Consider the following 12,331-nt stretch of genomic DNA (forward strand, 5'->3'; position numbering starts at 1 on the left):
AATTCTCAATACCAGCAGGAAAAAATTGAGGACTGAAGTGCCCTTGAGCAAGACACCTAACCCCCAATCGCTCCCTGGGTGCCAAAGCTAAAAAAAAAAAAAATAATATTTATACATTTTTTCATGTCATAAATATTTGTTTTAAAAGTCTTTTAGATGATTGACTTTTAGTCATAATTATAAAATCATAATTTGTGCTTACTAGCCTTGACAGCATGCTCTTTACATTTTAGCAGAAGTTTATAATTAATTTTAAAAATCAGAAATCCATCACTGAAAGCATTTAATCTAAAGTTTTACCATGTGATTTTAGAAGTCTATCCAGAGTCTCTGTATATTAGGCTTTGACTGAGATTACCCTCATATCATAATGTCCTGTTATTGCCACAACCATAATGGATTGCACCCGTGTTCTTCAGAACATCTGTCTTTTTATTATTTATTTTTATTTTATAACAAAAGCTGTAATCACATTATATTGTATGAAAAATATTAACTGTACCTGTGATATTTTGCTGGAAACAAAGGTCTCCATTGTGAATTCAGCCACAGATAGCTGCAAATACAAACCCAAGTGGAAAAACTAATACAATTATCTTAATATCTAAATCAACATCAACAAAAAACAAAAACAAAAAAACACCCGTTTCAATTCAGTCCCGTCAGAACTCGATCCCAAAAGTCATTATGCGTCGATGCATCTCTCAAGTTTAGTTTTGTTATCTTTAGAAAATTCATATTTTCTCAGTAGCTAACCATATACGATATTTTCCATTAGCACAAATAAAATCAGATGCTACAGTATTTTTTCTCGATTCCAAAAATCTAATTATTTATGATGATGCGATAAGGATAAGATGAAGCAACTTCACGAGTTCCTGTACACATCTCTCAAAATCTCACGTAAAAACATAATTCCCAAGGAAACAAGGCGATAATGAATTATTATTCCATTGGATTCGGATAAAACAGTCCGTGCCGTCGCAGAAAAGAAACCGTGTCGTTAGTTCCAGTCCGAGGGACATTCCTCTGCCTTGATTTCAAATAAAAAAAGAGTTTCTGTGTTATCCAGGGGAAGGGGGGTGAGATGGTGAGAGACGCAGCTCGAGACGTCCATACGTGCCTTATCTTAGTGGCAGTGACGTGATATTGCAGCTCCAGTCCTGAGGCTCGGCGAGAAAGCGCTTTCCATCTCACTCTACAGCGAGTCAGCAGCATCCTCCATCCGTCAGGGACTGCGCTCTACCTGCTACCCGACCTGGGCATCTCTTGAGGGACGGGCAGACAACGACTAATGATCAGTCGAGATTCACAGCATTTTTCGCCCTCGTTCTAGTGTCTGCTCACTTCTGTTGCGCTCTCATCACTTGGTTGCGTTGAGGTGGGAAAAAAGGAACGAGATGATGATGATGATGATGATCCAGCCTGGAGTCTAATGCATTTTTGCTCATTGACCGTCTTGTTGCTCTAGACTTTATAGGCAATGGGAGATATCGATTCGCAGGGGAGCGACACGTTTCATTTCTAAAGGATGTTTCCAAGTATGTGGGAAAAATAGCCATAGCTTTCAGAGTGCAAGGTAAGACCTGTTTATTATTAGGCTGTTATTGTTGTACATAAGTAGATGGATAAATAGGTGGGTTTGTACGGTGATGAGATGGTCCTCGCCCAAGTTTATCCCTCTTCAATGTATAAACGAGTTCAAGATCCCATAGTTTATTCTGGTTAATGCTATACAAACTACGTCAATATTTCAGAGGACTCGAACGTTACACCAGGGCCAGTGCGAAGTTAAACGATGATCGACGAGTTTCGCAGGAAAATGACATAGAATGGAGTTTGGCGCCGACTGTATAATAAAATCCGTCTTGGTGACCACATTCACGTTTGCATTTCCAAAAAAACGGACGATTGACAATCCCGCTAGACTTATTGGGCTTCGTAAGAGATGAATATAAATATACGTCGCTGCAGTTTTTATTATTTATTTATTTTATTTTTTGCCGCTACATTTTCCCCCCTAATTCGTTTATATTAGGCTACTGATCGTGACGCGGCGCGACAAACTGGATCGCTCCTGTCATAGTCAACGAAAAGTGCAAGCGCGCGACGCGACATAGTAGATTGTCAAGTAAAGGAAAAGTAGCGCACTATGTTTGCAATGTGCGGCAATACTGTTTCGTCCTATATAGTCGTGCATAACCTCTCTGTATATTGCACCGTACGCGTTTTGCTATGCCGTACAAATAGTGGCGCATTTAAGGCGATTAAATAATAAAATAAAAATAAAGGCTCGGTTTGGTAATGCTGTGACACTGCACACAGCTGCAATGCCTGCAGGATTCATGCAAACAAGACATCGAATAGCTTTTCTCTCATACTGGATCTCCCTTTCTTTCTCTCTCTCTCTCTCTCTCTTTCTCTCTCTCTTTCTCTCTCCACCGCCTTTCTTTCAGACTTCTAGAACATTTAGGAATTCAACACATTATGTTGAAATGCGAATAGCAGATCGTCGCGGAGAGAGAAGCATCACATCAAAGTCTAAGTTTGTTTCCCTCATGGAAAGCATATTGCATTCAATAAGGGAATTAGATGTTGAATGCATGGCTGCTTTAATCCTTACATAGATCACGACATCCAGACAACCGGATATGATCTCCGTATATTATATAAAATACGATATTTAGTAAATTTACGTGGTGTTTTTTATTTTTTTAGACTAAGTTGAATAGAAATCACAACTGTGTCTGAGGCTGAGCAGACTGATAAGCTATGTAGATGATTATTATGCGGTCAGACATGTAGATCACTGCAGAATTGCGACACATTACTCTCAAATGAATAAAACACGTTTTATAGTGTCAAATGTTTGTTTGTTTGTTTGTTTGTTTGTTTATTGGTGACATGTATGCCAGCCTTTTTTATTCTTCCAAATGAACGCGTCGCGAGTTAATATAACGACCATAAAGCTATTGAATGGCATTGATCACGGTGTCTGACACTGTCACTCATTCAAACACGGTAAAGATCATTCAGTGTGTAATGATAATATTAAATGGTTATTTAATCGCAAAATATTATGTTGTTTTATCCTGCCACAGCAGATGCTCAAAGTTATTACCCCCCATTTATTAAACACCACAAGGTGGCAATGTTTATCCGAAATGTGTTACATTCCCATGGAAAGAATCATTTGAATCTCTGTAAAATCGAGATGGTTGTTTATGATCGAAATTAGGCTGTTCAAACGAACAATGTAGGTAAGTACGTGTTTAACACAAAGCTTAATTGGATAGTTAGGAGATCTTAGACTGAAACTCGTTGACAAAGCATCCCTTCCCACCTCCATAGGCTGACAATAAATGTAGTGCATCTCTGTTTCTCTTGCAGGCCAAATGACATAGGATGAAGGCTGTTCGTAATCTGTTGATTTATATATTTTCCACCTATCTCCTGGTTATGTTTGGATATACTGGTGCCCAAGATTTCTGGTGTTCCACGCTAGTGAAAGGAGTTATCTATGGATCTTACTCGATAAATGAAATGTTTCCCAAGAACTTCACGAACTGCACTTGGACGTTGGAGAACCCAGATCCTACCAAATACAGCATCTACCTAAAACTTTACAAACGAGAAATTAGCTGTTCTGAATTCTCTCTGCTGGCTTACCAGTTCGATCACTTCTCCCACGAGAAGATCAACGAGCTGTTGAGGATCAACGAGTCCATTGTGCACCTCTGTGATGACGCCAAGAATATTTATGTCTTTTTGCATTACGACAAAAATTTCGTGCAGCTCCGGCGAGTGTTTCCCTACGACTACAACGGATTGACGACAAAGAAGACGGATGAGGAGGAAAGGTCTGTGGTGGAGTTTGTGGTTTTAAACAAGGCGAGCCCGAGTCAGTTTGGATGTCAGGTGTTATGCACGTGGTTGGAAAACTGCTTGAAAGGAGAGAAAGCTGAATCCTGTGGAATAGTCTATGCTAAATGCACCTGCCCGCAACATTTAGGAGATGGGGAATCTGAGAGCGTGCTGCTGCTCAGTAACGTGGTGTTGCCTTTAAACCCCCAAACCGAAGGATGCCTGACTCCTCACGTGCGCTCGGCGCAGGTGTGCAATCTGAGCGCGGAGGTGCGACGACCATCCAAGGAGGGTGAGTATGAACCAGACAGCTGCAGGCCTTTAATGCTGGAGATCATTTCACAGCTTAATTATACCATGTCTTTATGATGCCCCCGTGTATTCCTCCACCCTTCCACATATAAGAACACTAAAAACAGCTCACTGTGCTCTGCTACTGATGTCTATGACTTTTTTTGTTTAGTTTTACAATTTCTGGGTGTACCAAATAGGAATGTTCTTTCTTGATGTGTTATGTTCTTTCTTTCATGTTATGTCAGAAGTGTAACACAACCTGGATGGGGATTTATTAATTAACTAATACATTTTTTTTTTTTTTTTTTTTTTTTTGGGAACAGGGGTACTAAGTCTAATGTATGTTTACATCATGCCATCTCTTTTATCTTTTAATATAGTAAACACATTTTTCAGTCTTTTTGGAATTCAATTGTGAATCCAAACGGCAATAAAACGCATTGCCAAATACTGTCTTTGGGAAAGCTTTGGCAGTGAAGAGGGTCAGTTGAACTTGCTTTAAGCACCTGACACCATACTTAGCCTTTTGGCCTAAATGTAATTGTTATGCTGCTGTCAGCCTCCATCAATGACAAACGTCTTTTTTTCTTGTCAGTCGTCCCTCTGCTGTCCACGGACGCTGGCAGCAACAGATTGCCACAAATGCCTTTGAAGGAATTTGCTAGCAATGAACATTTCTGATGATGCATAATGGACTTGCATCGGGGTCACAGATATTACAGCTAATTAGCATCTGTAACATTTCACAACTGGCACAAGATAGAGATCAACTGGAGGGAGGAATGACCCAGCATACTGTGAAAGGACAACATCTCACAGAGATTGTTGGCTGAGAATGGATGCTGACAATCTCACTTCAATTCCAGCACAGTGATTCAAAAATAATGAATAATGAGGTGGCGATAGAGAGAAAGAGAGAGAGAGAGAGAGAGAGATAGGGAGGGAGTAACCGTCCTATGGCATTCCGGTTTCACTTGCTGAAAATAATAACCCCATAGGGAGAAGGTGGCAGCTTTCCCAATCAAGCGGAACATGGTGCTTTGGAATTATCAAGGTTCAGTAGAGTTAAGTAGGCCCCCAATTTCATTTTTCATCCCCCTTTCCAAATGAGCTTTATATTCCATTCCAAACTGTGTCATATTCCATTTATGATCTTGTAGCTGAGAGTGATTTTCATTTTATAATGTTTTAAATATGAATCAAGCTTGAAATGAAGATTAAGCCATTGATTATTTTGTTCCCCAGTTATTGTGTGAGCGTTTTATTACGGCACAGACTCTATAATTAATATAACTCCTTCTGCGTCTATGAATTCTTAAACAGAACTCCCATCTTAAAGCATTTCTGTATCAAGTTGTCATTATAGGCACTGGAAATATAGCTTTACTATTAAAAAGTGATGTTTCACTTACTTTCAGCTATTTGCATGTTTAGAGAAGCTTATATGCACTAGCTTTTTTTTTTCAAAGATTAGACTGAAAGCTTCTATTTATAGAGTAGAGGCTTTAGTGGATTGCTATCACAGGTTTAAAAGAGCACACAAGCCCCGCTGTAGTGTCAGAATGAAGCTTCTGCCCTCCCGGATGAGCGTCCCGAATGGACGTACGCCTTCAAACAGCCAAAAAAAAAAAAAGATCTGTAAAGAGCGGGTCCAAAATAAATGCTTGTCTTTGATATCCCTCACTCCTGGTTGTGTGCATGGTAACAAAGTGTGGCCTTTGAATGGGACGATGAGAGGATCACTAAAACTGGTTTTCTGGTCCATTGCACTCTGCAGGATGATATCCAGCAGGCCAGCAAAAACATGAGCTTGATTATACTTTATGATAACATCGGTGTTTGAAATGCTGCCTTGCTGAGGATGAAAGTAAAGTGTTTTGCAATGTAAAAACATATTAGACTTGCATAATGGATAATTATGATGCTGGTGCACATTAAATGCACTTGAGCAGGCATTAGCTGATTGCGGTAATATTGCAGTAACGGATTTATGGCGGTGTTGCTGTATTAACACGTCAGGTTTGTTAAACATGGCCTCAAACAGGTTGATATATTTGACTATAACTAACTATAATTTCAAAACACCGATCTGAAAACAGGACACATCTTTGATGTAACTGGGAAAGGCTTTTATACTCTTTTGGAATGTGTGAAACTTTAAAACTTGGATTTGGAAGCCATTTTCAAAATATGGCATTTTTTGACAAAAGTTTGACAAGAACGTCACTGACATATAAACAGCAGTGAAATCCATCTCATCAGCCTTCATACATTATAACTAGTGATTTCTGTAGAAATGTCAACCTTGGCTGTGAAGCCGCGGCTAGGAAAATGGGATGCCAAGGCTAGTTTTGAACCGCAAGGTAGACTATAAAATAGGCTGCCACAATTTATTCACAGCTCCAGCATAACTCGATATGACATGGTTGTCTGATATGACATAAAGGACTTGGGAGTGAAAAAAATAGCATTTAATGGCTTTGGACTAAGTTGCGCTGACCATTTGGGGTGAAGATTTTAAGGCATTTAAAGGGGTCATGACATGGACCCCTTTTTTAAAATAATTTTAAATGTTCACTGAGGTTCTCTAATAATGTTAATAAAGCTTTTTTTGCAAAAAAATAGCACAGTCCTATAGCTCGTCCTGGGTCGACATTTCATTCAGTAAAATTAGGCAGTTTTGATTCATATGCTGTTTAATAGGGCTGGGTATTGACACAAATTTCACAATTCCATTCGATTTCGATTCACAAGCTTGTAATTCGATTCAGTTTCGATTTCGATTCGATTCAATATTGATTATTTTGGATATTAGGTACAATGCATGGCAAATTTTCTCAAGGAAAACAAATCTCTTAATTAATGCTGTAAACTATGGGAGTCAGTTGTAGCCTACTAGGCTTCATTAGCCTATTATAATATTGAAGGTATAATATTGAACTGATTTGTAAACAAACACTTAAATTACACTTTTATTTATTTTTATAATAATAAAGTTATATGAAATATAAACATTTAAATGGTGGCTGTCATAAAAACCTGCCAGCTTTATTCAAACATGCATTAAAAATTGAAGAACATTAAAAATGATAATGAATATGTTATATGGTGACGTTACATGACATTGTTTACAAGCTGATTTACTGACATCTTTCCACGATTGAAACACTGATTGAAGCGATTCCATATCACATGATACGGATTTCGATAAGTTGTACTCTACCTTTTAACATACTTTCAGATGCTCATTCATGTTTATTTCGCGCCGTAACTGGTATTATTAAGACGGAAAACAAGATCCTGTGCGCTCCGCGCTGCTGCTTCTCTTGAGCTGAGCTGCGCCGCGCCAGAACGATCTCACGCCAAAACAGTATTTATGTTTTTGAATTTCGTAAGAAAATGGACGTAATTTGAAATCTGAGACTTTGTTTCATATCAATAGTAACAAAGCACAAAGATTATTGAGATTTATTGGACGGGATGCACGCTACAATGTTACATTCATTCATCAACTGAAAACAGGATGACTAGTCGATTCTTGGGATTTAAGAAATCGATATCGGTTCGTAAAAATGAGAATCGATTAAAATCGAGAAATCTGTATTTTTTACCCAGCCCTACTGTTTAATGTTGGTGATCGCGTTATTTTACATATGCATACGATTCGATTTATTAATTTTTTTTTACCAAAACCAGTTCAGCGGAAATCACACCCTGCAGCTACTTTCATTGGTTAAGGTTACAGCGACGGGTAGGTTTAGGGATCAGTGTTTGGTGTAGGAAATCAGTTAAGTGATTGACATGACCAATGAAATCTTTAGAGTTGGCTGCAGGGCGTGATTTCCGCAGACCTGGTTTGGGAAAACATAAAATGCTATCGCTTGTTTCTGCTTCTTCTTAGCCTGTGTTTTGATCAGGAGATTCAGTACTCTTTCGGAAGATGCCTTATAGCGCCCCCCTACCGTATAACAGTGAAAACACGGAAAGCTGGAAAATTCTATCACTGGTGGGGAAGCATTGTTATTTTTGTACCACAGTCTTGTTATGGATGATCTTTTTAGCAGTGGTCCCCATAGGGCTCCCTGCTTTTGTGTGGTGGCCATATATGGGACATGCGGGCTATCCCACATTCTTATTATCGGCAAGTGGCGTTTCTTTTTATCTCTGCATCATCTCCTCTCCAGGCACAGTGACACTTGATGTGATGGCTCAAAGTCAGACGCTCCGAATTGTGTCGCCTAAATTAGTCACAAATGAAGCCCTGCTGAAGAAGATGAGCAACATCTCAAGGCTGTTTCTCATTACTCTCTGTCTCTCTCTCCACCGCTGGTCTGCCCTCAGACAGCGGTGGCCGTTTGCTCTTTTTGCTTGACCATTTCTGGAGAAGAAACTTGCCTGACTGCACTGCAGGGTCCGGGCCCCTTGCACTCCGATCTGTGGGGGGAACTGAACTGTCACTTTGTGCAAACGACCCTTGTCAGGCTCAGGGCTCCAGAGCGTGTTGCGGAGCAGGAAAGGGGGATTCGGCTGATGCTAATGAAGTGCACGTCCACAGTGTGTCAGTTTGTGCTGAGTCATGCACAAGTGATAATATACACCCACTGGAATTTAAAATGTCAGATTTCAGAGAAACGTGAATGGTTACAAATGAGAACGAAGAGCGAGATGATTTATTTAGGATTCTCTGACCTCAGAGTGTTGGGTGGATTGCATCATTGTGCTGATGAATTATTTGCAGACTTTATTATTGGTGCATTTGCAGAAAAAAAAAAGATCTTAAAACCTTTGGGGTTATTGTTACAATCAAATGAATAATTGAGATATTGACGACAACACTGCTTGCTAGTTTAGAAGAGCAAGGCCCCTTTTATTGAAGCCAGGGGCCATGGGAAGGCTCTGCTTCTCCACTGCATAGTGCAGCCTTTTATTCACTTTGGATCAGTAGTCACAGCGCATCATGTTCATCAACATTGTTCCCTCAACTTGGGGGCCATCTTGAATTCTAGTCATTTCTTGAGGGGAGAATGTGTTCATCCATCTTTAATCAAAGATGTTCACTTTCAGAAGTTGTAGGGATGTTTTCTTGTCACAAAAAGAATGTGAAACACGTATGTAGGTTATATCATTTTAAAATATATTTTAAAGATAATTTAAGTTTATTTTACACACTTTAAGCATTATCGTATCGCATATCGAATATGTCGCATTATTTAATGAGTTATCGCAAATCGCATTTTTCTTAAATATCGTGCAGCCCTAATAAGCAACTAGTAAATAATTGGACCCTAAAGTTACCAATATACAACATATAAACATAACATTTAAACTTAAAATGGAACGCCTGTTTAAAAAGGGAATGCTAGTTATGCATAATTTAACAATATTTTACTGTGAAATTATTTGTATTGCCTTGTTAAATCTAAGGGTACATTTACATGACAAAAATTTACTAAAAACTGCAACGTTTTTTCGTTTGTGTTTTGTTGCGTCGAACATGGTCGAAACGATCCTCGACTAAAAACTCTGTATTATGCTGCCAGGCCAGTAGTTGGCGATGTCAATTTGTAATGAAACATTATGCGCCTAATAGACTGAACACAAAAATTTGCATGCGCACGAGGTCACTGTTTTTACAAATTCACATTCTTGTAGTTTACACAGAGACGATAATGGTATAGTTTTCAAAAACGTGCATGTTGAAACCTGTTTTCTAAAGTTTGCATTTTTCAGTCCCCTAAAACATTGTAGTTGTGTAAATGAAAGGCCAAAACACATAACACAAAACACATAATGTAAACGGCCCCTATATATATATATATATATATATATATAAAAAGAGGGAGAGAGAGAGAGATTTTGTTATGCTGTTAAGACTTGTTTCTTATCTAATGGGAATTATTTGGACTGTGAAAAGTGGGTGTAACATACCCGAGAAAAGGAGGAAAAAGCTTGGCAAAAAAGTAATAGGGAATAGTGATATCAGCTGAAAAGGAATGTTGTTTCAGGGGCTGAGTAAGTTATTGTATTTTGATACAAGATTATGAAGGCACAAGGAATGCGCATTTAAATAGTAAACAGGAACCATTTGATTTATTTACTGGCTTCAAGATTAAGACTCTGATATAGGTAGGAGGGAGTGTTTAGCATACATCCATAAAAATAGCATTTACCAATAGCCTTCAAACCCTCTGTGGTGCAGGGATTATATGTTAAGCTCATATCAATCAAACTCATATAAGTACAACTACTTCTTAAGCCTTTTATAATGATGCCTGTGTAAGTTTTTGCAAAGCTAGCAAGAAGAAAAAAAGTCATAGGAACTGCTAACTCTCCAGTGTGTTCAACCTTTAAATGTGATGAATTTGTTCAATTTCTGGATATCACATGTATGCGACATCAGACAATGGCAAGAACACAAACAAATTAAACCGCTTTATTCATGGATAAAATGGATTTGCACTTTTGTGCTTGGGAGGAAGTGTGGGAACACTATGTACTATATCACAAAAATGCAGCATGGTTTTTCATAAGAATCACAAGTCTAATCTCATTGGTATTTGTAGATATTAATATGTAACTATACATTTTTGGATTTACCCATACAATATGGACATGCTGACAGCATCAAAAGGATAGAAGTGCTGACAAATGCTCAAATATATATATATATATATATATATATATATATATATATATTCAGAGAATTTGTAAATATTTTTTTTAACACCTTTAAATATGTTACATAGTTTACTACTATTAAATAGGAATTTGAGGGACCGTTTACATGACACAAATTTTTCCCACTTAAAGGTACAATATGTAAGAATTTTGCATTAAAATATCCCAAAATCTCAAGGCCAGTGTTATATATTTTGTTAAGTTGATTACTTACAATATCCCAAATGTTTCCAACTATTTTTAAATCGTGAGAAAATTGCGATTTTAACCAAGGAAACGGGGCGTTAGAGCAGGGGTGAGCTGGGAGTCGCCAGTCAATTGCGTCATATCCGCGTTACCCTCGGTTTCCGCTCGTACTGCGTGGAGTCAGAGAATGTGGAGTCCTGGACAAATGCGGAAGTTGTAGTTGTAGCGTCTATCAAGCTACAAACTTTAGCTTGTTTCTTGCAGTCGTTATGGGACACAATTATTCTTTACCGATTGCAGCTGGTTCTGTCGACAAAGCATGCTTAATTTTATATTTTCCAAATGTAGCATTCGGTAATAGTTATGTTTATGTAAGGAAAGTATTATTGCTTTAGATTTGTGTTTAGTTTATTGACATTGTTTATCACGTCTGGTGTTTATGGCCATGTAAATAAACATAGCATGTGTTATACATAAAGATTAATCAGTATTTTGGCAAATGATGTGGGCATGTTCGAATGTACTTTTACAACAATTGTTTAGAACACGTAAAACTGCGCAGCGTTATCACAACAATGAATTCAACAAATACAGTAACATCTATGAAGTATTAAACCTTACTTTTCTTGCGGTTAATTCATTTTAATGAAATAAAAGTGTGATGAGGTTTAAGAGTCAGGAAGGAAGAAGACGCGTCGTCGTGACTGGGACTCGTACTTTATTAAAATAAAGCAAAACAAACAAAAGCCGCGCACAACGCGCATTCACCGTGGCAACCGCGACGGCACAAAACAGTTCAAAAATGAGAGCTCGGATCCACCGGTTTTCTTCCTCTGCGTCCAATTTTCTCTCCAGTCTCTCTCTCGTTCCAGCGCGGCTTATAAGCGGTCTCTCCACGCCGATCACTGCAATAAGACACAGGTGCATTTGCACTTGACCTACTTGCTCGTCTCTTTTCTCTCCCATCACAGACCGCGCTGAACCACGCCCCCCTCGCCACTAAAAGCATGTCATTAAACGCAACATTTATAAAAACAGAACTTAGCCTCATCCATGAACATGATTTTTCGATTCCCGTCTGACTGATTTACATCCACGGTGGAGTTTAAAACGACAGTTCCCATCATTCCACGCTCCTTCACATCGTCATCAAGCTACGCCGTTGTTGTTGTTTGGAATGTAGCGCCCTCTAGCGGCAAAAATTCTTGCATATTGTACCTTTAAAATGTACAACTTTTTGGATGTTCATTTACATGACAATGATGTTTTGGAACGAGAACTTGTGAAAACGGTGACATCATGCACATGC

The 12,331-nt window shown here is 38.5% G+C and overlaps 1 protein-coding gene across 3 annotated transcripts in view; it reads left to right on the forward strand.

Annotated features, from left to right (window-relative positions):
• The first annotated feature begins 677 nt into the window (after nt 1–677).
• Nucleotides 678–12,331, forward strand: part of adgrb3 (adhesion G protein-coupled receptor B3) — a 179,977-nt gene continuing 168,323 nt past the window's right edge. Inside the window, exons 1-2 of one of the 3 annotated variants that reach the window (XM_082154409.1) lie at nt 678–1,579; nt 3,391–4,156. In XM_082154409.1, the coding sequence (XP_082010535.1) occupies nt 3,406–4,156 (751 nt within the window). In that variant the 5' untranslated portion in view covers nt 678–1,579; nt 3,391–3,405. The remainder of the gene's footprint in view (nt 1,580–3,390; nt 4,157–12,331) is intronic. The other 2 variants (XM_082154408.1, XM_082154410.1) reach the window with 2 other exon arrangements.

This window comes from Leuciscus leuciscus (genome assembly GCF_965113295.1).
Source record: "Leuciscus leuciscus genome assembly, chromosome: 22".
NCBI lineage: Eukaryota > Metazoa > Chordata > Actinopteri > Cypriniformes > Leuciscidae > Leuciscus > Leuciscus leuciscus.